Here is a 27534-nt window from a genome sequence, read left to right as displayed (position 1 = left end):
TCCTTGGATATAGGCCCAATACAGTTATAAATATCCTAAAGAATTGAGAAGGACAACCTAACTCAAATATAGAAATACGCAAATACAAAGCTTCTCGCCCCAACCTGAGCTATCTCTCAAACCCACAATAAACCTAGAAGTCTATGATAGTCATCAATCACTAGGCATTATAATGAATTTGTACTTATATCAAGTACACATAACCCTCATGGAAGAAATACTATGGCCAAATTATTCCACGCCATTATATGTGGTGAGTTTACGTTTCAAGCTTCCTACTTTGTGGAAATATTTGGGGAAACATGGTTTGATTTCACTAGGGAGAGTTTCTTTGAATTTACCTTCTTCTCTTTCAAGGATGTTATAAGAGTGCATGCATCAGGGTCTTTGAACCTTTCCTTTGGTCAATGACTATTGAAGTTTTTCCTTTGGTCAATGACTATATTCTTAGTATGCAACAAAACAACACGACTTAAGTTTGTGTGAGGTTCTATGTTCTTGTGTAAGAATATTGGTGCCCCAGAATATTGTTCTCCATTGCAAGTAGCATAGGTACACCAATATGCTCTAATTTATCTTCAGCCAAAACAATGATAAATATAACCTTCAGGTATTTTTTTAGTGTTCTCGTAGATATGGATGGTACTTTGTCATTAGATATAAATTCCTTAAGGAAAAACAAGGAATCACATCTTTCACTAAGTTAGAATATGAAAGTATACTTCACTTACTTATTGAGTTATAAACACCAATAGCAAGTTATGTGATTGAGAAGGAAGTGAGTAGATTATCATATTTAGGGGGAGTCCTTAAATAGAAAGACACTAAGATTAGCAAAAGACTTTGAACAACATACCATTTGTTGGTTGTTATAATACTAAGTGTACTAATTTGAAGTAGTGGATTTCCTTTCTCGGGTATAGTTCTCCCCATTCGTAGTCGTGGTTTCACCAAACTGGGTTACCCACCTCTTGTGGTCTTTATTGTTTTACTACTTCATCGTCTTGTAAAAGTTAATCAGTCATATCTTGCTTGCAAAATGGTTTTTTTGTTTTTGGTTTAGAATGTCCCATACATCGTGTATGACATATATCCATAGAAGTTGTAATCTTGCATAAACCAATACTACTTGTTGTCCTAGGCACCTGGTCCAACTTTTGTCCCCTATGGAACATAATTTTCAGTTAAAACAAAAAATAAATTGAAAAGTTTAGCAAGAGAGTGTGTGAAAAATAAAAAGAGATGGGGGGAGGGGGCATCCCTTTCAGTAGAAGAGGGAAGCTACGGGTACTCAAGGGTTTCATAGGTTTTCCCATTATAATTAAAGGTTCGACACATTTCAACATTTTCCAAGAAAATAAGGCCAATTGGGCATCCCAAGATCAAATCATAATAGATAGCATTAAATTCCTCACATGGTTCTCTATCCTACCAAAAAAATTGGGTTTCCTAGATGACATGTGAGTCATGGTCTTGACACCTGGAGATGTGTCAAGGCTAGCCCATGTCCGAAAAGCCTGACTCTGACCTATGGGACTCAATCAATGTCTCTCCATAGAGACTAAAGTAATGTCTCGTTTGAGGAATTCCACAAACTCTTTGCATGAAGAATTCAACTTTAAAATGTCTCAATATGATTCCTCTAGAATTTCCATATAGGAAAGATAAACTAAATAACGTCTCCCTTTCACAAGCCCTTATGCATGAGAAAATGTGTATTAGTATATATGTGTGAAGGTATTTGGAGGCAGTGTGGGGGTTCTCAACTGCCCCTTTATCAGGTCAATTGCCAATTTATTAGATGTGTTGCCCTTCTATTGGATTAGCTTCCCGATGTGGGAATTGGTTATTGGCGTGTCCTCAACTTGTAACGACATGGAAGAAATTATGGTAGAAGTGAATCACGCTCTTCTGAATATCAGGAGATAAACATTCCATTCCCTCAAGTTTTTCTATTTCCAAGGAATCCTTGGATATATCCCTAATACAACTATAAATATTCCAAAGAGTTGAGAAGGACAACCTAACTCAAATATAGAAATACACATATACAAAACTTCTCACCTTTACCTGAGCTAGATTTCAAACCCATAATAAACCTTGAAGCCTCTGACAGTCGTTAATCACTAGGGGTTCTCATGATTTTTTTTACTTTTAGCAAGTACGCATAACCTTCATGGAAGAAATACTATGGCCAAAGGATTCCACACCATCATCTGTGGTGAGTTTGCGCTCTAAGATTTCTACTTTATGGACAGATTTGGGGAAACGCGGTTTGATTTCACTAGGGAGTGTTTCTTTAAATTTACCTTCTTCTCTCTCTAGGGATATTTGGAAATGTTTTGGTGGAAAGAAGTTTATAATGAGTTTTTTTTGCAATCAGGCATGGTTGAGTGAATGTGTTTCAATTTTATTGACAGCGTTGCCTAAAATATGATTTGATCACTTTCCAATTTTAATGAGTTGTTAACCTTGTTCCAAAACACTAAGTCTATGAGCTTGTGAACAAAGTGTTTATTGTATTCTATCCTAATTCCCTAATAGGATTAATGTTAAATCTTTGTGTACACCTCTATGTTTTACTAACTTGGCATATAAGGTTTGCATTAGTTGAGTTCTAACATTCAACATTCTTTATTGAGTTGTAAACACCAATCTTGAGTTGTTTGTTCTTTTAAGTTCTCATATTTAGGGGGGGCTTAAATAGAAAGGCACTAGGATTAAAAAGAGGCTTTGAACAACATAGGGTTTGTTGGTTCTTGTAAGACTAAGTGTACTAATTCAAAGTAGTAGTTTGTCGTGAGCCAATAGTATTTGTTGTCCCAGGCATCTAGTCTAACATTTGTCCCCTTTTGGAACAAGATTTTTAGTTAAAGAAAAAAAACATTTTGAAAACTTTAGCAAGAGAGTGTGTGAAAAGTTAAAATAGATATGGGGGAAGGGTTATACCTTTAAATAAAAGAGGGAAGCTACAGGTAATCAAAGGTATCATAAGTTTTCCCATTATACATTAAAGGTTCGTCATGTTTCAATATCTGCCAAGAAATAAGGCTAATTGGGAATCCTAAGGATAAATCATAATTGATAGCATTAAATTTCTCGCACGCTTCTCTATCCTGGCAAATTTTTTGAATTTCCTGGCTGAAGTGTAACTCGCGGTCTTGACACCTGGAGATGTGTCAAGACTAGCCCACGCACGGAAAGCTCGGCCCTGACCTATGGGACTCAAATAGTGTCTCATATGAGGGATTCCACTAACTTTTTGCATGAAGAATTCAACTTAAAAATGTCTCACTACGATTCCTCTAGAATGTCCATATAGGAAAAATAAACTAAACCATTTTTCCCTTTCACAAGCCCTTAAGCTTGAGAGATTGTGTATCAATATATTTATGTGAAGATATTCAAAGGAAAATGGGGGTTCTCAACCGGCCCTTTATTAGGTCAATTACCTATTTATTAGATGTGTCATCCTTCTATTGGATTACCTTCCCGATGTGGGAATTGACGATTGACGTGTCCTCATCCTTTAATAATATGGAACAAATCGTGGTAGAAGTGGATCACGTTCTTCTGAATACCAGGAGATAAACTTTCCATTCCCTCAATATTTTCTATTTCCAAGGAATCCTTGGATATATGCCCAATACAACTATAAATATCACTATATCAGTGTTAAGAATGACAACTTAACTTAAATATATAAATACACGCATACAAAGCTTCTCATCCCTATCTGAGCTAGCTCTCAACCCCACAATAAACCTTAAAGCCTTTGACAACTGTGAATCACTAAGGATTGCCATCCATTTATACTTTTAGCAAGTACACATAACCTTCATGGAAGAAGTACTATGGCCAAAGGATTACACGCCATTATATGTTGTGAGTTTACGCTTCAAGATTTCTATGTTGTGGAAAGATTTGGGGAAACGAGTTTTGATTTCACTAGGGAGGATTTCTTTGAATTTACCTTCTTCTCTCTCGAGGCTGTTATAAAAGTGCATGTAGCTTTTTGGAACCTTTCACCAGAACTGTTAAAGTTTTTCCTTTAGTCAATGACTATATTCTAAGTTTGCAACAAAATAACATGACTTAAGTTTGAGTGAGATTCTATGTTCTTGCATAGGAATATTGGCGCCCCAAAATCTTATTCTCCATTGCAAGTAGCATAGGTACGCCAACCTGCTCTTATTTAGCTCCAGTCAAACCAATAATAGATATAACCTTAAGGAATTTTGTTAAGGTTCTTGTAGATATGGATGTTACTTTGTCATTAGATACAAAATCCTTAAGGAAAAACAAGGAATCACATTTTTCTCTAAGTTAGAATATGAAAATATCATTCACTACTATACATTTTGTAGGCCAATACTTGGAAATTTGCAAGTTTGTTAATAAGGGGAAAAAGTTGAGGAACAAGTAAACATAAAAAAGGTTATTGGACCTAAGAAAACATTTTATGCCAAAGTCTAAAGGTAGTGAAGATGTTGAGGATCTAAATTTGTGTAAGCATGGAGAGATTCCTATTCTATTCAAAGGGAAAAAAACAATGAAAACTCTGAATCAAGCAAGAGAGTCATGAGAACTTCTGGAGAAACCCCTAATGTAAGGACTTTGGATCCTGAACTGAAATCACTTATAGTTGCTACAAACCTTGACACACCTCAAATAGTAGAGGAAGAAGATATTATAAGCTCAGATGACTCGGAATTTATAGATGTTATCCAATCTAATGAATATGAAGATCACATAAAATATCTAAAGACAACGACAAGAACAATGTCTTCTTATAACAGGATTCCCATTCTGAACTTCAATTCTTGACTGATAAAAATAACTTGTTGATATTTATTCTAAAAGGTCTTTCTACACTTGACTAATTAAATATTAAGAAATGGTTTGGTGGAAATAAGGCTATAATGGATTTTTTTCAATCAGGCATGGTTGGAATACTCTATTCATGGTTTGTCTTATTATTCATTTTGAAAAGGAATATATTGCTTAAAGGTCAAACTCAGTAGGACGAGAATGTTTTGGAGATGTGCACAACCAGGTTAAAAACTAAATAGACCCTTAAGTGTCTGTGATTGTAAAATATTGTCGCAATAAAACAATATTAATCAATAATAAAATATAATTAATTCACATTACGATAATCATATTCAGCATTGCAATATTTATATCGAACAAAATCTCAAAAATTATTATGCATGACCATATATCGATCAGTACAATAGGGAATGAAGTAATAAAAAAAATAGACTTTACTATATATTGTATAAGTTTAAATAACAATAATTATCATTTTCACAGCAAAAGAAGTAATACAAGTTAAATATACTCAAGTAAATAAATTTGATTACATAAATTGGTAAATTATTAAATGTTGTCATATTTTCTTGAAAGATATTTTAATACCACTGAATTATGAAATACTCTCCAAGTTTTAAATTATACCACCTTTTTACTGTATTAAAAAATAGAATTAATTTTATATAAAAAAGAAAATTATAAAATTGTTTATAAATTATATTTTATTTAAAAACTAAAAGAAAAGGGAATAATATTTAGATTTATGTGTTATTTAACATTTAAATAAATAATAACTTAAAATATTTTTTTATCTTTTCTACTACAGACATAATTTTATTAGAATAGAGCCTTCGAATTTACAGATATAATTTTATTAGAATTGAGCCTTCGAATTTATGCAACTGTGAACCGATTTGAATCTGGTTATATCCCTCTTTTAGATTCCAAATCTAACTCTATAAGCTTTACTAATCTAACAGTCATGTAAAAAATAAGTAAACATCACTACAAATCCAAACAAACTCAAAATATAATTTATTTCCCAATATGAAAAATATAAATCCAGTAATCTAGCCTAGATTTTATTTTTATTAAAAAACACCGCAACCATGCAAAATAAAAATATATATTGTGATAGTAAGATAGTTTTAAACTAAAGTCAACAATATAAAGAATTTTCAAGTCTCTGGCATCGATATCGCAACCTCAAACAAATCCTATATAGCAGAGCCAACAATGCATACCTAAAATTATTACATTTAAATTCTGAAGCATCAAAAGCTAATAGGAATAATCATTTTTCACTAAGCTTTTTGTCTGATTGATAAATTTGAGGTTTTTTTCGATCCCTGATGCTCCAGAAATATTTGGCAATTTCACGGGGATTTTCTGATTCATACTCATAAGGATCTTCCACCAAGTATCTTTGCCAAAATGGTGAATTAAATTCATTAGTACCCGGGATTGTTCCGAGACGTTGTTCTTTCGGTGTAGCCGAGTCAGGAACAACGGTAACAACCGTCTCAGGTGCAACTGGATCAGGAACCGCGACAACAGCTGGCTCTGGTACATCAGGATCATAAATAAAGATATCATCTAACTCGAGTTCAACTAGATCAGGATCGGGAACAACGGTTAAATCTAATAGAGAGTTCATTCTGTATTCTGATGACTCGGGCTGAACTTCAAAATCTAGTTGTGCACGATTCAAAGAATCATTAAAGCCCAAGTTTGAACCAGTTTCATAAGACGTGTCGGTAACTTCCTTTACAAGATTCTCCCAAAATGTCAATGATGAGTCCAGCTGATCTAATATTTCCATGTTTGTACCGAGAACGCATGCACTCTCAGCGTTTGCTCTAGTTAACCCTTCCGAAGTTTCCTTCGGAAGTTCAATGCTTGCTAAATTGTTATAGGGAAAATTTCCCAAATAACTTCGTTTTGTCCCCGTGTTTACCGTAGATGGCAGGAGATTTGCCTCTTCTACGGATTTCTGCAGCACTTGACCAACAGAAGAGAGCAAGCTTTGGTTATTCAGTTCCAATTGTTGCAAACGATCCTTTGAATAATGCACCTGCATCTCATTCTGATTCCACTCCTCTTGCTTCCTCTGACGTTCCATAAGTAGTTGTTCTTTTTCATCTCTAAATTTTTCTATCTGAGCCTTGAGATTCTGCCGCTCTGATTCTGTTAACGGAGGAGCAGCAGCAACAACAGCACCAAAAGACGCAGAATGGCTAAAAACAGGTCTGCGCCTGTAGATATTTTTCATGAGATCTGGTTGATCTCTTACAAAATCATCATTTGAGAATTCCCATTGTTTTTGACCAATCTTTCTAAATCCCTGATCAAACCGAAAATCATAACACAGTTCAATAAATAAATTAAAAACAAAAAAACAAGAAAATAAGAAATTCTATTTGGATCTTGCAGTTTTCAAAAGCTCGCCTAAATTTTTTACAAGTGTTAACAGAAGTAATCAATCAAATAAGTCGATAGAAGTTAACAAGTTCAAATAAGTAAACAAGCTCAAATAAATCGATTAAAGTTAACAAATCCACAAAGATAAGTTTTTCTAAAGCCTCATCAATTCAAAAATCATAACACAGTTCATTCAACAATCAAAAAACTTTAATGGCAGTGTTCAAAAAGAATTAAACAAACAACAGTAACAAAAGAACCAAAAATTATGAAGTACATTAAATTTACTTACATAAGTGTTAAGCTGTCTAATAAAACTCGAGAAATTGTTGTGCTTAAAAAATCTAGGCAACAAATCCTTCGAAAATTCAAGTTTGTCCCAAACAATGAAACTCCTATTTGTAGAACTCCATGAAATAATAGCATTGGTTGTAGGATCATTGACCATCATATAAGTCTTAGACAGAAAAGCAGGTAGAGAGTTTAAACTAATTTGATCTTGCTCCATAGTAGCACAATCTCAAATTCTAAAAAACACACAAAAATTAATTTCACAAACCTCAAATCCAAAAAAACACACACAAAAATATTCCTCAAACACCCTTTAAATAGTAAAGAAAAATCATATAATTTTTTTTATAAAAAAAATCAATAATAATTCTTTCTTTTTATTCCCCTTTTTCATTTCAGTAACTGTCATCAATAAATTCAAAATAGATATTTTTTTTCTTTTTCAATTTTCAATTCATTCAAAATTTAAGCTTACAACTCAAAAATAAAAATTTTGTTGATTCATATGCTGAAAAAACAAGGGTCAAATTGTAAAAAACATAATCAGAACAAAGAAACGGTTGTCTGATTTTTCTTCTTTGAAATATTTATAATTTTTTCTTGTCTTTATCTGCCAAAATCTTTTGACCATTTTTTAAATTTTATGAATCATTGAATTTATTATTTCTAAATAAAAAAATTATTTTATTTTATTTTATAAATAATAAAACATAATATAATATTTTAAATTTATTAACTAAATGAACAAGTCATAACAATAGTTATCAAATACAAGGTTTATACAAGGAAAGTTTAAAAAGTATAAATTTGTATCTATAAAAATTAAAAATTATACTCAAAAAGTTGTAAATTTACATAATAAAAAATATTTTTAATAAATTATATAATCACAGTCAAAAATAATAATATAGTATTATAAAAATAATATTATTAAATTATTAAAATTAAATGAGGTTAATTAAAATTACTTAATTCATAAAAGAAAGGGTTATTTTTTACTTAGAATTTCACTTTTATTTTGACCAAAAAATTAAAAAAAAATGATTAAAGATGCTAAATTAAATATCTTTCTCACAATTATTCAATGGGATGAAAGGGTTTTGGTAAAAAGAACAAAGAACCATAAATAAATAAACAATGACTTTTTTTCTGTTTATAAGCTAAACAATGACTTCTTAACATCAGAATGAGAGTTGTTTTTCAAGATAATACAGGTCATCCAAAATAGAGATTAAAAAACTTTATTAAAGAAGTACTTTAGAGAGTTTTAGACAATTTAAATAAAGTTTTTGAACTTCATTTATTTATTATAATATTTTAAAATTAAAAATAAATATTTATTTGTCAAATTTTAGACTAAATTAAAGGTAGTTTTAATCCACTATTTTATCTCGTTTGTTGAGTTTTTTTTTATATTTCGAGTTAGACTTTGTAGGTCATTTTCATGATAAGGGCAACCAAAGGGCCAAATTTTGATAATTTTCATGAGTTTTGGTAAAATTAATTTAATTATTTCAGATTTAAACAGTTTTATTCTTTTTTATATTTTTTGTTTTTTTACTTAAAATTGTATAAATATTTAATTTTAAATGACGTGTAATTTATAAAATGTAACAATTTATCATATAAAAATCTTAGTCAAATTTTAAAGAAAGTTATGAGTTATTAAAAAATAGACACATCATTTATTTTTTGTCCAAAAACATGAGAATGAAATAAAAAAAACTATGGAACCTTAAAAATTAAAAACAAATTTACATATAGTTGAAAAAATATCAATTTTTATCTATAAAAATTAAAATTTATGCTTATAGAATTATAAATCTATATTATAAATACCTTTAATAAATTACATTATCACTGTCAAAAAAGTAATAGTATTATTAAAAAGTTTTAAAATAAATAAAGTCTTTTAGAAAGAACTTTATTCATGAAAAAACAGTTATTTCTTCCTTGGAATTTGTTTCTTTTTCTTTTTTTTTTTGACAAAAAAAAATTCACATATATCTAATGGAGTGTAATTTAAAATATATTTTAAATTAATAATTATTTATTATTCGTTTAATTGTTTTGGTCTCTCTATTTTACATTATTTATGAAATTAATCTACTTATTTTAATTTCAAATAGCTTTGTTCTCTTTTATATTTTTGCATTTAAAACTAAATTTGTTTATTTTAAATGTCGTGTTATTTATAAATTGTGACAAATTATCATATGAGAATTTTTGTAAAATTTAAAGATAAAAAATAGCCCCATCATAAAAGTTATGAATCATTAAAAATACATCTCATCAATTTCTTGTGCAAAAACGTGAGAATGAAAGTGTAGTGTTTTATTTGGGAAGTCCTAGACTAGGACGTCCTTGCCGAATAGATGGGTCGCCCATACAAAATCTAAGGGATTCGCCTAAGAGGCCTTGTGTACGTAGGGGCCACATGAGAGAAAATCCTCGTCGTTTTCGAGAATATAAGCGGTCAATAACCTCCTAATAAGTGGAGAGTGGTCAAGACCACCTCTATGAGGCAAAAATCCTAAGTATCAAAGACCCCTATAAATAAAATATCCCTCAAGGGGATATGGGAGATCAAGTCATTACCTACCCACTACTGCTCAAAGAGCATTTCGCTGCAAGTAATCCTAACACTGTCAATTCAACCGCCTGTCTGCACCCAGCTGTGCCAGCCACCAACAAGACCTCTCACCTCACATGAGTTAGTCTCTCAAACAGACTCAAAAACCACCGTACAAGACTACTCACCACCATGAGTTAGCCCTCACCCCAAAAACTAAAATATACCTACTATGGCATGTGAGTCTCCCTGACCTTGTAGGGGGAACACATACATCCTATACTTTTTACAATACATCGGCGCCCACCGTGGGGGGCCTGGAGAACTAACTTGGGTCTTACCCCTTTTCAACAATCATCCCTTTCCCTGGTGTACCCTCAACTTCAACGCCTAACTATTATCGGCCATGGTGAACAGAAAAGCCCAATCACCTACTCCTAAGGGTACCAACGGTACAGGCGATGTTGAGGTCATGGTAGAGATGTGAGTCACAATGGACAAGTTACGATGCCACAATCGAGAGTTGGAAGACGACGTCTAGAACATTTGAAAGCACTAGCAGAAGGTCAATCCTCTGGAAGAAGTGGAACTACTGGATCCCCAAACCCTAAAGTTTCAAATTCATGTCCTTGGCCATGTTTCACGGGCGCAGTGATCCCTACGAACATATTGCTTCCATCATCATGCAGATGACCATCATAGGAGCACTAAACTCCCTGAAATGTAAGTTATTTCCAAGCACCTTTCGGCATGCCACACTCAGATGGTACATGGGACTTCCTTGTGCCATTATTAACAACTATTAGGAATTGGTGAGAAAGTTGGTACACTAGTTTACTGCCAGTTGCCACCTCAAGGAAAAACAGTTATACCTTGCTCGTGAAAGATAAATCTATGTTCAAAAGGGTGGGGACAGTGACTGAGTGTTTCACGCTTTTGAACACCCGCCGAAAATAGATTTGGTGTGAGGTACACCACCTGCACAACATCCTGTAACCACATGCCCCCATATCCTAGGTGATGGTATCTGAACCCAAAAGGTGGTGTATGTTTCACAGAGTAAAATAACATCATACCGACGACTGCTACCAGTTAAAGAAGGAAATAGAAAAGTTGATACAAAAGGGCCACATCAGAGGCACGTAAAGAGAGAATCCTCCAATCACGCAGAACAACGTAACCCAGGAGGGCAATAAGATGCCAGAAGTCTGGGGCCAAGAAAAGCCAGAGAAGCATCCCAGGGAGAAGGCGGTACAACATTACACCACACACTTAATACCATAGCAGGGGGATTCACTAGAGGCGGTGATATCAGCTCCGCCCGCAGAAGATACGCATGTAAAGTCCTATGCATTAAAGACCTCCCCAAAGTCAAGTATATGAAAACGCCACAAGCCGCGATTGTATTCTCAGAGAAAGATGTGTTTGGCTTACATCCGCATAATGCAAACCCTATGGCCATCGCCTCAAATGCGAAGAATGGGAGATAAAAAAGGTTCTAGTTTATCAGGGAAGTTCTGCCGACATATTGTATTAGGACACCTTCAAGAGATTTCATATCAACCTTGAAGACCTGAAGCCCTTAAAAGGATCGTTGGTTGGATTCTCAAGACAATAGGTGAAAGTGAAAGGCTATCTCCCCCTGAGGATTATGTTCGGAGAGCAAGATCACGCAAGGAAATAAAGGTTAAGTACTTAGTCGTTGACGTCCTTTCCTCATATAATATGATTATCGGGTGACCAACATTTAACTGACTGTGAGTCTCTTTATCTACCCTGTGTTTCTGCATGAAATACCAGCTCCCCAATGGGCGAGTGGGATTTTTCTGAGGAGACCAAGAAATCGCCAGGAAATGCTACGCAGAGAGCCTCCGGTTAAAAGGGGGCGCACTTTCAGGGCATAGAGGTAAAAAAGGTCAGCTAAGGAATCACACCAGCCAGAGAGGCGGGCGGGAGCATGGATTTTTCACATATGACCGCACAAGACAAGAGGGCCTTAAATCAAGGGGAAACACCATGTTTTCCTCCAGAGCCACCTATGGTGTTTTTGTTACTCATTTATGTAATTGTTTTATCTTCTACTACTTATTTACCCATTAGACATTTTTTAGGAGAGTATTGGAACTCTATGATTGTAAGGACAAACTACGAGTTAGCGTGCACTCTTTTTCCTCCGTACCTTCATGGGAGTGAGGTTTTTTAATGAGGCATCTTATCCTTATTTATATCATTTTATTTGTTACGTCATACCTATGCGGGAAATCCAGGTCCATAACAGACAAATAATTTTTATGTTGGATCCCCTTTGTTGGGATCCTTGTCGTCCATAGAGGCAATTATTATGATGGATCAACCATGTTTATATTCTTATCGCCCATAGAGGAAATCATTATGTTGGACCCCCCAAATTTGGATCCTTGCCATCCATAGAGGCAATTATTATGATGGATCCCTCAAGTTGGGATCCTTGTCGTCTATAGAGGCAATTATTATGCTGGATCCACCAAGTTGGGATCCTTGACGCCCATATAGGAAATTATTATGTTGGATCCACCAAGTTGGGATCCTTTCCGCCCATAGAGGTAATCATTATGTTGGATCCCCCAAGTTGGAATCCTTGCCGCCCATAGAGGTAATTATTATGCTGGATCCCCAAAGTTGGGATCCTTGTTGCCTATAGAGACAATTATTATGTTGGATCCACTAAGTTGGGTTCTTTGTCTCCCATAGAGGAAATCATTATAGTGGATCCCCCATGTTAGGATCCTTGCCACCCATAGAGGCAATTATTATGATGGATCCCCCAAGTTGGTATCCTCGACGCCTATAGAGGCAATTATTATGCTTGGTGCCCCAAGTTGGGATCCCTGTTGCCCAAACAGGAAATTATTATGCTGGATTCCGCAAAGTTGGGATCCCTACCACTCATAGGGACTAGCGAAAACATACCACTAGGAAAATACTCGTTGTCTCAAAAGAAGTTGCAACAACATATACTCAACAGTAGATCATAAAAACCGTAAAGAAAATTAAAACGACACCCCCAGAGGGGCACCGCTATCCAGTACAGTTACAAAATACCCAAAGAGGGTAAACAATTTTGTGAAAGGAGGAAAGAAGAAGTGGAGAAACAATTCCAGAAATATATAGGAAGTTCAAGCACTACTACAAATAATACATTTCATGATGATGATTTCACCTCACGTATTGAAAAACCGAGATATAATTCCTGGATGCACCATGTTTTTTTATTAAAAAAATATAAAATATATTTCATTAGTTATTTAGAAAACTGAGGGGTAAACCTATTCAGTGTACGTGCTTTGAATCCCATCAGCTTCAGTTTATGTTTTTATCTAACTAAAAGTGGCGCATTCTTGAATATTTTGTTTTTAATTTAAGAGTACACTACTTTTCACCTCAATTTTCTTTCTAACCGAGGTGAATATGCTTGAATATTTTATTTTTAATTTAAAAGTATGCAACGTTTCACCTCGATTTTCTTTCCAATCGAGGTGAATATGTTTCTCTGATATATATAGCTTTCGCTTGTAGCATTTAGTTTCATTTGTCTAAACAACACAAACATAACCCTAACAAAGAGTCATAAATAACGAGAGTCATAAACATATACCATCTTCAATACATAGATGTTATGTGTTTAGTGATCTCGTTTCTTCTTCAGAGATCCAAATCATTTTCTTTTATTTCTTCTTCATTGATCTGGTACATCAAATATCACTACTAATATTGATGTCATATTATTGTTGTTGTAGTGGCGGCGGTGGTGGTGGTGGTGGTGATGGTGTTGTTGTTGTTGAGATGTAAAACGCTAGAGTTTTTGTTGTTGTTATTGATGTTGTTTTTGTCGATGTTGTTGTTCTTGTTTTTGAGATCCTAACCCTATAGGTTGTTTATTGATGTTGTTGTTATTGATATTGTTGTTGTTTATTGACGTTGTTATTCTTGATATTGTGTTTGATGTTGTTGTTATTTTCTTGTTGTTTTTGTTATTGATATTGATATTGAGATTACGTTTTTTGTGATTCTTTGTGCAACTCTCATCATGTTCTGTCTAGTTGAGTTTATTATATCTAATGTCGATTGTTTGTTTCACTAACTCCTCTTTGAACATATAACCTAGTAAATTGATTTTGGAAATAATCATGTGCAAAATTATGTTGTATCTGAAACTTATCTCACATGGGTTAATGATTTTCTAGAATTCTTGCAACTCATCATTCATCTCATGTCATTTTATTGTTAAACTCTTTCCAATACTTCTAGTTTTTGTTCTACATTCTTCCATATTTGTATATTTTTCAAAGCATCAAATTTATGCTTTCAAGAATGAATTAGTAGAAAAGGAAGTGTTTAATAAAGAACTTGAAACATTTGAGAGATTTTAACCATAAAACAACATGAGATGAATGATGAGTTGCAGGATACTTCAAAATCATAATCAATGTAAGTTGTTCTTCAAATATAACACAATTGTCCATATAATTATTTTCCTAACCAATTTTGAGAAGTTATATGTTCAGTATAGGGTTTACCGAAATGATCAATCCACATTAGATTTAATAAACTCAAAATTATTTTACCCCTCGATTTTATGAGATAGCCGAGGTGAAAGTATGGTATATTCGTCGGTGAAATTACAAAATCGAGGGGACGAGTGTTTTCGCCATTTCATAATTCTAAAAGGTGTCCCTAGGGATCGAACCCATGACCTTATCACATACCCTTCTTTTTTTTAAATAATCGAGAGGTAAAGTGTGCATTTTTCATGATGCCCTTCGTTATGCCGCCTTGGTAGTCGAGCTTACATCTCTTTTACGTGCGACGTTAAAAGTGTTATTTGTATTAGTGAATAAAACAAACTCACATATTCACCTAATAGGTTGACTTCAGAAGCAGGAAAGTCTCCACGCCTGGGTGCCACATGTAAACATGGGAGACTAATTTGTCTTCTCGAGAAATATCATCATGAGGTGCATAAAATGATACCCACACCTCTTTTTCTCAAGCACTCAATTTGGAAAAATTGATTAACCTTTGGGTATATTAGAACATCACCCTAAAACATACACGTTTACCCAAATTTGTTAAAACACCCATGCCACATAGGCGCCAGCGAGCCCATATACTTTTGACTAAAGGACTCATATACTATTTCACTCTCCCTCACTAAGAGCCTCACCTACTATTTCACTTTCCCCCACTAAGACTCGCGTGTGAGAGTTTCATCTCCGTCCAACAACACCGTTTTAGCCAAAGGAATCTGTAGCGGTAAATTCGTGACCATCAAGCTATGGATAAACGTGACGTCATTAAAAGTAGAGTCGCCACCGCGCTTTTATTGTTTCCAAAGGAAAAAGTAAGAACAAAACCCAAAGATGATAAGTTTTCAAATCAAAACTAATAAAATTCCAGAGATTACAGGTAAGGGGGTTGGTTACACATAGGGGAGGTGTTAGCACCCAAAGTGTCCTAGGTACTCCTAGGGAGCCATTTTTTGTGTGCATATGTTTTTATGTAAATGATGTTTGGTAAAATATACAGTGAGGGGATGAGAAAAGAATTAATTAATTATATTTTTGTGTTTGACAAGACCTTCAGTCTTATGCCTACGTACGAACATAAAAATGAGGGATCAAAACCCCGTAGTTCGTGGTAAAAAATTCAAAGAAGTTGGTGAATTGATTTTAATAAAAGTTTAAGTGAAAGGGAACAAAAGGCCAAATATTTAATGGGGTTGTTAGTTCTTTTTGTCTTTTTAAAATTAAAGTCAATATGGTTAAGTTCATTTACAAGTTTGATTAAGCAAGAGTTTGAAAATTCATTGGCATAAGGCCAAAGTTTCTAATCATTAAAACATGTCTAAGTTTGAAATCACAAGCAAAGAAAGTTTTTTGAAATGGGGGAGAGATTTTGAAATTTAAGAAGTGGTAGGAGATGAAGAGACTATCCTAGACAAAAAAGTTAAAAGTTAAGAGTTGAAAAGATCTGACCAATGGGATGCAATCCAACAGACAAGAATGTTATATAGAAACCCATTTTCCTTTGGACTTTGGCAAACAACAAGAAATAAGCAACATCCAAGAAAATCATATGAAGACCAAGGCATCAAATAAAGATAGCCATAATATCCAAGCAAGCCTTCCAATAACTAGCAATCTTCAGTATCTTCCAATGTATCAGATGAAATATTCCTTGATCAACTCAGAACAAACATCAGACATAGGCAATAATAACAATATAACAATTAAGCACAGAGATAAAGTAACAGATGAATCAAAGGGATCCAAGATCTTGCATCATATGAAGGCATAGTCAAAGATATCTCAGTCCCAAATGTTGGCACTGGCCAAGTCCTTTAGCACAGGGAAGTTACCTACTTCTAAGTCCAAAAGTTCATATCAAATCCAAAAGTCACCAACATATTTTTTAGGTTTTTTGTTATAATTAGGTGTTTTAAGGTCCTAAGACCACAAACAAAATCAAAACAAAGTAAACAATATATACAAAATCACTAGATATGGCTCAAGTGAGCAAAATGAAAAGGACGGGAACATAAACAAGTTACATGAAATATAAATGACAATGAATGATAAAGGTACTAAAATTTAAATTGGATAAAGTAAATGACTTGAAAATAAAACATCATTAATTAAGAAGTTAGTCAAATGTTAGTGATGAGTTTTAAATGTTAAGTCATTCTTTGGACAACACTCGACCATTCATTCACAAGTATGAATCCTTGAACCAAAACATCATCCATGAGAAGGGCTCCAACTTGGATAATTTAACAAGTATGCCACTAACTCTCATGAAAGGAAAAAAGGTCAAGTTTCCACACAATACCATGAAGAATGGGAGACTTACAATCTCACTTACTAGAATGATATGCCTTGAGGGACAAGTTTAGCTCTATGTTAAGCAATCGTAATTGGACTTATGTAGAAGTCACAACTATCTGAGGTCGGGCAATAAAAATATAGGTGTTAATGCATGTTAGAGATTTGGTGCAAGGAACCAAACTCCTAAAACATACCACACACTAAAAGAAAATGGAGGGAGGACCTGTCTCAGTCTGGCTCATGTTGATTCATCTAACACAAGGTCATTGATGAATTAACTAGCATTAGACATGAAGAGATTTCATTGGTCAATGATGGATTGGGGGAAGAATAGGGATGAAGGTGAAGAGGGAAAGGGAGATAGAAACCCAAATTGATCACAGGAGGAATTTCATCTGATCAATACTATCCAATCATCTTGGGAGATGAAATGTACATTTCATCAATCCCCTAAATCCAATAGTATTGGTCAAATAAAAGTCAAATCAACCATGATCAAGGCTAAACAGAAAGTCAAACATCACAAGACCATAAAAATGACTCAACATAATTTTTGAACATTTAATCAATTAAAAATCAAAATAAAAATGAATTAAAATGCATTTTAAAATGGACAAAATCTCAAATCCCTTCAAAACACCAAATCAATGGTCATGGGATTTATCCTAGGTTAAACAAGGTCAAAAGACCTTAGACAAAAAATTTCATAATTTTTGGAAAGTCAGAAGTATTTTAAAACAATTAAAAATAAGTCAAAAAACATTTAATTCATGAAAAATATCAAAATTAATCCAAAAAATAATTTTAATTCAGAATATAGAAGAGGAAAATATTTAAAGAGTTTTGGTGAAAGTCCCATATTTTTTGGATTAAAAGTGAATTTAATATGAATTAAACAAAATAAAGGGATTAAAAAAAATTCAAAATTAAAAAAGAAATTCAAAAAAACAAGGGTCATCTGATCTCCCTTATTAATTGAGATGGCATATCTGATGGCAACACGCTAGAGTGCACCAAACACCTGAGTCAAATGCGCAACACAAGTGGTAATCACAATGGAGGGCTGAGATTAGAATGTGGTGTCATGATCAGATGGTTTGGGGTATTCCAGTGCAGCACCGGAGCCCTAGCTCTGGTCATCTTCTCCGGTGGACCTCACCAGACTGGTCCACCACCAACCACTATTAAAATAAAAAGTGAGTACACTATTTTAAAGAAAAAAATGCTCAGGAGCTCGAATCTGACCTCAATTTTATCAAATTCCAAATATATTGAGAGATATAAGGAATTGAATTTTGAGGTACACGATCTGAGTTGCTTCGATTTGGCCTCAAAGCAACTCAATCTTGTTCCCTACATTCGTAAGACTTCAGACAACCAATTATCAATCAAAATAGTTGAGAAATAAGGGAGAATCGAAAAACAGAAGTTTGAGAAAATTCAGCTTCGGGTAGTTTTAATTGAGCTTGATTTTGCTTCTAATTTACCTTGGCTCGACTGTAGCAGCTTGTAGGAGGTGAAATGGATAAATGAAAGGCTTGGATTCTTGGAGTTTCAATCTCAATACAGAATGAGAATTGAAACTCAATTTCAAGTGAAATCCTCAAGTTTATCCTTTAATGGAGGTTAGGGAGGCAATGGTGCAAAGCTTGGGCAAAAGGGATCTCTTTTCTGAGTAGTAAGGCAATGTATTTATAGCATGAGAGTTGCTTTCCACGCCTTTCCATAATTTGTCCAAAAATAGTAATGTGATGTGCATGGGTGCATTCACATGCATTAGGCCCAAAATGAGGATTGCATTGATTCCAAATTCGTGCACAAATACTACTGATGTCACAAGATGGAGCCATGCAAAGGTAATTGGAGATTGATTTCAAAAGTTGCTGAAATAAGCCATCAGAAGAAACCATGCGCAAGCCCCTCAATTACCTTTAATGGAAAGGTGACATCAAGGGGAACAACTTTGATGTAGAATACTTTTTCATTTGGATCTTGGATCATGATTAATTTTGAGGTGGAAGTTGTAGAAATCAAACATGGTTGAAAATTTTTCGAAGTACAAAGTCAAATGACCTCTTCTTCCACCTTAAATAACTTTTGCTATGCGCTCCAAATGGAAATGGTTTCTTCACCAAAGTTATAGATGTTTCAATCCTATTCAATTTGGTCACCTATTTGACATCATTTAGATTTTTCATGATGGAGTTATTCATTTTATTATTTGAGGAAAATTGATTGTTCAATGGTAATTGCCCAAAATGACTTATAATGTTTCCTCTTGGCACATGCCCTTGCAAGTTGAATTTTACATTTCTCAAAGAACCAAAGTTAGCTAACACATATTGAAATTTATCATAAAACTTGTATAGCCTTTATATCATAAACATTTAGCAAGTTATGATCCTTAGAAGTTGACCTCCTAACTAGGGCACAAACAAAATGACCTATAATGTTTCACCATAAAAATGACTTTCCATGCAAAACTAGCTCTTGATGTCAAAATTAAAGTTGTTTGGAATGTCATAAATAGTAACTATTCTCTTGGAATCATTTTCATATTACAAAAATTATAGGAGATAGGGTCTAGGGAACCCCGGTTTTGACTAGTTGACTTTCTCTGGTCAACCTCTTTGAACCAACTTGCAAGCTTGAAGTTCTCTTGATCTTTGGGACTCATGGAGGATCATATATTCTTTATATGATTTATGATGAAGTATCCCTTGAAATATTTGACCAATTTATGAAGAAACTTGTTGAGGAAGTCACACAAGATACCTAGATGAATTAGGGCTTCCAAGGCAAACAAGCTTCAAACTCTTGATGAATTCTTGATCAAATTGGCAAATGAAGAACATGGGGATCCATATATGATGTTTATAACCAAAGGAGAACCATTCCTTGATTGATCTCTTGTCATTAGAGTCTCAAACCCTAGTTGTGAGCTTGATAGGGCACAGGTGGATGCACACACTACCTACAAAAGAAACAAAGCTATACATAGAAATATTTTTGGCATTTCGGTTAGTAAACAAAGAAAAAAATGGAGTATGATACAATCAAATGTGCTTGGTGATCTCTCCCAATGCAATCCCAATGAATGAGAGGTAAGGAGGATATCAAGGTGTGATCCCAAAGCCAATAGCAAATGATGAGATAGCATGAGGGATCTTAGGGTCAAATTTGGGGTCTTACAGCTGTCCCTATTTAAGGACATTCTAGATGAGGATATGAAGGTTAAAATCTTCGTATCAACTCAATAGAATGGACTTAAATAATAACATCAAGAAATAAATTTTGGTCCCTAAGAGACCTCATGATGCTTATGATATAAATGTTATAATAAGCTTTGTGGGGAATATATTACCACAAAGGAAAAGAATCCGGAGAAACTGAAAGTTCCACAAGAGCACAATGCACTCCATAAGGAAAACTCACTAGGGGACAAAGACTTTGGGGATAAAAGTTATGTGTAGGTTAGGCTATGACTTGAAAACTGCTGGAGACACGAGGGGATTTTCCACGAAAATAAATCAGTGGAAGGACTCGGTCGGGGAAAAAGGAGACCTGCATATATTGGGATAACACCAATACAGCAAGAAATGCCTACAGGGAAAATGCGTAAATCAGAACAACGCTGAAATACTCACGCAAAAAGGGGATTCAAACTCAACCGGGGAAGAAAAACTTCAACACGGGAGTAAAAGAGATATATTATCTATTACCGGTTACTGGGTAAGAAGATAATATACTCCGGAAGGTGGACATTCGTTACCGGTTAGGGTAAACATATCAAGGATGACTCACTCAGAAAAAAGAGGCATACCATTACCAGCTACTGGGTAAGAATGGCCTATCGAGGAAAGAAACCAAATAGGATTTACAACTACCTATTACTGGGCAGAAGACCAAAGAGAGGGTATATGTCGCTGATTAAAGTGAACATATCAAGTATAAACTCAAAGGAAGAATATTCGTCATCGGTTAGGATGAATATATCAAGGATAGACTCAGAGGGGAAAATATGATTTATATCTACTAGTTATTGGGTAGAAGACCGCAAAGAAGAGAAAATCGATCACCGGTTAAACTGAACATATCAAGGATAGACTCTCTGGGGAATAAAATAGGGATTACGACTACTTTTTTACTGGGTAGAAAACCAAACAGGAAGAATATCCATCACCGGTTAGGATGAACATATCAAGGATAGACTTGTCAGGAAACGTGAAAACGAATCCGCTTGGGAAAACAAAGAAGTAAATTACCTTTTACAGGTTACAAGGTAAAGGTAAAGTACTTAACATCAAGAAGAATATTACCAGTTACTGGTTAATAGACTCTCAGGGACCAAAAGATCTATCTAGGTAAGAGCTAGAAAGAAACGGTCAAGTAAGACTCAATCCAATGAGGATATAACTCAAGGAGAGTGGTTCCATCCAGATGATACTCTGGGGAGGAAACTGAAATAATAATCATCCACGAGGAAATAACTCAATGGGGAATGAGAAAGGATAAACTCTTTTTGCTTAAGGAGTTAACACTCTACAATTGAAGCCGGACAGACACACTAATTCTGCATGGGGAAATAATATCACCAAAGTAAGGGATCAAAAGAAATATTAATGCGACAAAAATGCACAATGAAATATTTGATGTTGTGTTTATGCATGAATATGCATGTATATGATTATGATTATGCTGACAAGCCAGCACAAAGGATACAAATAACGAAAATTTGAATCATCACTACCAAACACTCGATTAATCTCAACAAGATGGAAACAACCACTAGAGAATCTTCTATGGATAAAAATAAATCATCTAGCTCAGAATAAATTCAACTCTGGCTGGAGAAAGACATGGAGAAAATGCATTCCACCAAACATGCCACGGATTCACTGAGGATCCCGATAAGTCAAAGTTGCGAGGAATCTTAAGTCAACACCATAAATGGGAGACAACCTTGTAGGGGACGTTACCAATACTGCTCAGAACCAAATACTGTCGGGAATGAGGGAACTTCTATCAGAAGATGAAACTCCGTCGGGGATTCAAGAGGTAAAACTCTAAGTGAGGAACAGGTAAATTGCTGGGGATGTCGCGACCTGCCGGAACAAATCAAAGACCATCAAATCCTACAATAATCATCAGATTTTTCTTGGAGATTTAGAAATAAACCAATTTCAAGGCAAAGATAATCGGTCTTACCAACTCACGCAGGGGAGAAACTGATGTGGCTACGCAACACACCAATAAATGAGTTGGGAATTTGGAGACCAAATAAAGGTTCCAAGATATCTAGGGTTCATTCATCAAGTCATAAAATGGGGAATGAAAAATATGAATGCCTCAACTGGGGAAAAATGAATTATAAAGGGGGAAGATCATTAGCTCAACTGGGGATGATAGCTCACCCTAGGAGAAACTTATTAACCAAACAGGGGATGAATGATAGACTGTTGGGGAAGACTAAGTCACCAGCAAATGTTTGGGGAAGACCAACAATGTCTCACACATCAAGACTTACCTCTCTTGATGTTTTTGTTGATGTTCCTTACTGAAATTGATTACTCTTAAAGTAAATGCTTTATTATTTTGAGAAAAATGATTATTCACTGATTTATTTATTTCAAAATTATCATCATAAAAATTCAATTTTAAAAATAGAAGCAAATAAGAATAGAATTAATTGGATAAAAGCTCAAATTTATTTAATAGAATGGTAGTCCGTAAATGGAGGGACTCCATGGACCGTTACAAAGTTTGAAAAATGGTAATTTACATGGAAAGGGGCTACATTGATTACAATGATCATTACTCTCCCTTTCAACTTTAAAATCCATTGTGCCCTTCTTTTGTTGAGAATGACGAATCAGAACCAAATGATTGTTCAAAACTGCTTCAAAGATCAGGACCAGTCGGATGCAGTTACTTGCCATGATCCCTAATTTTTCCTAGATTGTCCCAAGGTGGGGTACTCAATCTACCTGGATAAATTTTCTGTTTTATGTCTCTAACTTTTTCCTAGATTTCCCTTTCAGGTTTTCAATCCATTGAGACGCTCATTTTTGCCTAAGCCGCCCTTTCGGGTTTTCAACTTAGCGAGTTGTTCTTTTCTTTTTTAGGCGAAGTATTTCTTGATTGCATCGGCATTCACGGGACACATGAACTCTTCACCATCCATAGTTGTAAGAATCAAAGCACCACCTGAAAAGGCTATCTTAACAACATATGAGCCCTCATAATTAGGAGTCCATTTGCCCCTAGCATCAGGTTTGAAAGATAGAATCTTCTTGAGCACGAGGTCACCTTCTCTGAACCAGCGAGGCTTGACCTTCTTATCGAAATCTTTCTTCATTCTCTGCTGATATAACTGACCATGACACATGACAGTCAATCTCTTCTCTTCAATCAAATTCAACTAATCATATTTGGTCTGACACCATTCAGCTTCAGTCAACTTGGCTTCCATCAAGACACACAATGATGGGATCTCAACCTCCACGGGGAGCACAACTTCCATACCATAAACAAGAGAGAAATGGGTTTCCCTTGTTGAAGTGCGGATAGATGTATGGTACCCATACAAAGCAAATAGGAGCATCTCATGCTAATCTTTGCATGTCACAACCATCTTCTGGATAATCTTCTTAATGTTCTTGTTCGCAACTTGAACAACCCCATTCATCTTGGGTCTGTAGGGAGAAGAATTATGATGTGCAATCTTGAAGTCTTTGCAAAGAACTTCCACCATGTTGTTGTTCAAGTTCGATCCATTATCAGTAATGATCTTACTTGGCACACCATAACGGCATGTGATTTGATTCTTGATAAACCTTACAACGACTTGTTTGGTCACATTTGCATATGATGTCGCTTCAACCCACTTTGTGAAGTAGTCAATAGCCACCAGAATGAAACGATGTTCGTTTGAAGCTTTGGGCTCGATCATACCAATCATATCAATTCCCCACATGGAGAAAGGCCATGGAGAGGAAATGACATTCAACAGTGTAGGAGGAACATGAATCTTATTTGCATATACTTGACACTTGTGGCATTTCTTCACAAACTTGCAACTATCAGATTCCATTGTCAGCCAATAATAACCTACTCTCAACATCTTATTTGCCATAGCATATCCATTGGAATGAGTACCAAAGGAACCTTCATTGACTCTAGTCATCAACATGTTTGTTTCGTGTCTATCCATGCATCTGAGTAAAACCATATCGAAGTTCCTCTTATAATGCACATCACCATTCAGGTAGAAGTTGCTAGCTAATCTTCTCAAAGTCTTCTTATCTTTCAAAGATGCCTCTGACGGGTAAATCTGACTTTAGAGGAAACATTTGATATCATAATACCATGGATTTTCATCTTTGACTTCTTCAACAGCGAATACATGAGATGGCCTATCAAGACGTATCACAGTCAAATTAGGAACTTCATTCCAACAATTTACCATAATCATGGAAGTCAGTGTTGCGAGAGCATCTGCCATCCGGTTTTTGTCCCGGGGGATATGATGAAACTCAGCCTTTATAAAGAAAGTTGAAATCCTCCTCGCATAATCTCTGTATGGTATCAAACCGGGTCGATTTGTCTCTCATTCACCTTTGATCTGATTGACTACAAAAGATGAATCTCCGTAGACGTCAAGATATTTGATTCTGAGATCAATGGTCTCTTTAAGCCCCATAATGCAAGCTTCGTATTCGACCATATTGTTTGTACACTTGAAGGTCAATATAGATGTAAACGGAAAATAAGTGCCTTGAGGAGTGATAATAACTGCCCCAATGCCATTACCATACGAATTAACAGCTCTATCAAATATCATGCCCCAACGGAACCAGGTTCTGGCTCTTCTTCAAGCAATGGTTCATCACAATCTTTCATCTTCAAGTACAAAATCTCTTCGTTAGGAAAATCATATTGCACTTACTGATAAGCTTCAATAGGTTGGTGAGCCAAATGGTCATCCAAGACATTACCTTTAATAACTTTCTAAGATCGGTATTCAATATCATACTTAGATAACAACATCTGCCAACAGGCAATCCTCCCAGTTAGAGCAGGCTTCTCAAAAATGTATTTGATTGGATCCATTTTGGATATCAATCAAGTAGTATGATTCAACATATACTGGCGCAGATGCTTAGAGGCCCAAGCCAATGCGCAACATGTCTTCTCAAGCATGGAATATTTACTGAGGTAGTAAATTGCATATTCTTTCTTTCCATATTCATCTTGTTGACTAAGAACATAACACATACCATCTTCAAGCATGGTTAGATACATGATCAAAGGTCTTCCTTCAACAGGTGGAAACAGAATCGGAGGCTCAAGTAAATACTCTTTAATACTGTCAAAAAAATTTTGGCAATCCTCGGTCCAATCACAAGACTGATCTTTCTGAAGAAGCTTGATTATAGGCACATATGTGGCAGTCATATGCGATATAAATCTTGAGATATAGTTCAAGCGGCCGAGAAAACCTATGACTTGCTTCTTAGTTTTGGCCACAAGCATCTCTTGTATTGCTTTGACCTTGGCAGGATCAACCTTGTCGCTCCCCGGATTTCCCGAATCCAAGTACAAAAGCGAAAAGAGGTGGCGAGGAAAAGAAGAGTAGAGTCGCCAGCTATGTACTTTTATCCCAAGAGAAGGGAAAGGTAGTACTACATAACCAAGAGGGAACGGATAAAACAAAGTCACGAACCAAAGAAAACTGAGTAAGGGGCCGGTTACGTGAAGGGAAGGTTATCGCACCCCTTCACGTCTGTGGTATTCCACTGGATCCAAGTTTGCTATTTATGTCTAAAGTGTGTGTGTAAAAAGTCCTATATGCGATGCGAAAGAGAGAAAATCAAAGTAGGGAAAAGAAAGAGTTATTGCTCGCACAGGCCCTACCCTGCTGCATACGTATCTCAAGAAGGATTGAGAATCAGAGCACCGTAGCTCGGCTAACCTATGTGTTTGTTTTTTGTGATGAATGACGTTACTACACAATCTACCGGATGCTCGACCTTTGGAGACTTACTCACCTGTAGTAGAAGGAGTTAACATGTTCTTAGGAGAAGAAAAATCAATGAGTTTGTTTGTTTTAGGAATGCTCATGCAAAAAGGAAGTCCTAGACGAAGAAACCGTGCTACCTTAATTGACATGCAAACGAGAGACTATATGAAGCCTAGCAATCCTATGGGGAGACGATCACACCATACAAAACAAACATGCATAAAGTAAACACGCCGACAAGGGGCTCAAACATACATGGGTAGGGCTTTAGTCAAGAGGGGTCATATCAACCTCGACAAACAAGCCATGGAAAGGTAATCAAATGGGCTCTTAACCACTGATATTGAACGTCAGGGTGAGCAGATCAAGCGGGTAATGAGGATAAGACCTCATAGCTCTTAACCCTGGACAGGGTGAGCTCATGACAAAAAGTGGGGATTCAGAAAGGTGGAACCCTCTCCACTGACTGACCGGACAAAAGATCTCGGGCTTTTGTTCTGAAGCATCGACATGTAATGTGATCTTAAAGAACGACGCACTGAATAACGGGGGATTGGCTACTAATCCCTTTTATCCGCCAATTTCCTCATCATGGAGGTCTTCAACACTGGTGCCTCTTCTTGGAGGTCTTTGGGTACAAAAGTAAACACACGAAAACATTGCCTCCTATCGAGGTCTTCCAGCTAAGAAAGCGGTAAAATACGGGAAAGATGTAAAAGGGATCAAGAGATCTACCACACGGATAAAGATCCGAAGTAACAGCAACTAAAGAAATAAGAAACCCAGAGATCTCTCAGGCTAGCACCATCAAAGAAAACAAGTCAGCAAAGCAATCAGAATAAATCTCCAAATGGTATCCCACAAATAAAGGGGAATACCAAGCAAGCTATCTCTTCAAGGTTCATGTGAGCCCTCACAACAAAAACTCAAAAAAACAGGTTAGAGAAACAAGGTGGGGTGCAATCAAGAGTTGCACCAAATAAGAGAATCAAAATGTAACCACATGAATCATGCCATTAAAGTTCACAAAAAGCTCACAAAAAGCAACCAAGGGTAGGAGGCCTAAGCCTCTTGTCAAACAAATGCATTAAAAGGGTATCAAAACTCAAAGTCAGGGGGCAAGGATCCACACATCAAGACATGACATACATACTAAAACATGTGCCCACATGCAAAACCTAACGATACCCACTCTTCCAAATTCACCCATAATACCTCATACATTTAGAAATTTCAGGTTGAAAGTATAAAGTAGTGGAAATAGGGCATACCTGATTGGGGAGGATCGATTGAAATTGAATGGCACGGTTGGATTTGCAGAACAATCTTAGGGTTTATATGAGAGGGAATTGGTTCTTTGCAGATGAGTTCCCTTCAGTCTCTGGAGGTTGCTCTGAATAAGTTAGAATCTCTCTAGGGTTTTGTTCCAAGGAAACTTCAGAGTGTTTTCAGCTTTCACCAATTCTCCTTTTTTTTTTCTTTATTAAAATTTCAGGATTTATAACTTGATTTTCGTGGCTTTGTGGGCTCAAATGAGAGAGGTCCAAGTC

The 27534-nt window shown here is 35.4% G+C and overlaps 1 protein-coding gene across 1 annotated transcript; it reads right to left on the bottom strand.

Moving 5' to 3' along the window:
- Positions 1 to 5834: 5834 nt before the first annotated feature.
- Positions 5835 to 7792, bottom strand: LOC127105705 (heat stress transcription factor A-4c). Its single transcript, XM_051042902.1, has 2 exons — positions 7529 to 7792; positions 5835 to 7159 (listed from the first exon to the last, which is right to left on the bottom strand). The coding sequence occupies exons 1-2, from the start codon at positions 7742 to 7744 to the stop codon at positions 6110 to 6112; spliced, it is 1266 nt and encodes a 421-aa protein (XP_050898859.1). The 5' UTR covers positions 7745 to 7792; the 3' UTR covers positions 5835 to 6109.
- Between the last annotated feature and the right edge of the window lie 19742 nt (positions 7793 to 27534).

The sequence above is a fragment of the Lathyrus oleraceus genome, chromosome 7 (assembly GCF_024323335.1).
Source record: "Lathyrus oleraceus cultivar Zhongwan6 chromosome 7, CAAS_Psat_ZW6_1.0, whole genome shotgun sequence".
NCBI lineage: Eukaryota > Viridiplantae > Streptophyta > Magnoliopsida > Fabales > Fabaceae > Lathyrus > Lathyrus oleraceus.
Note: the sequence above shows the minus strand (reverse complement) of the source record. Positions and strands in the feature narration are given on the sequence as shown.

Coding starts and splice junctions, on each gene's coding strand:
- LOC127105705 (XM_051042902.1), bottom strand. CDS start 7,744: ATGGAGCAAGATCAAATTAGTTTAAACTCTCTACCTGCTTTTCTGTCT. Junction 7,160..7,528: donor TTAGACAGCTTAACACTTAT/GTAAGTAAATTT, acceptor CGGTTTGATCAG/GGATTTAGAAAGATTGGTCA.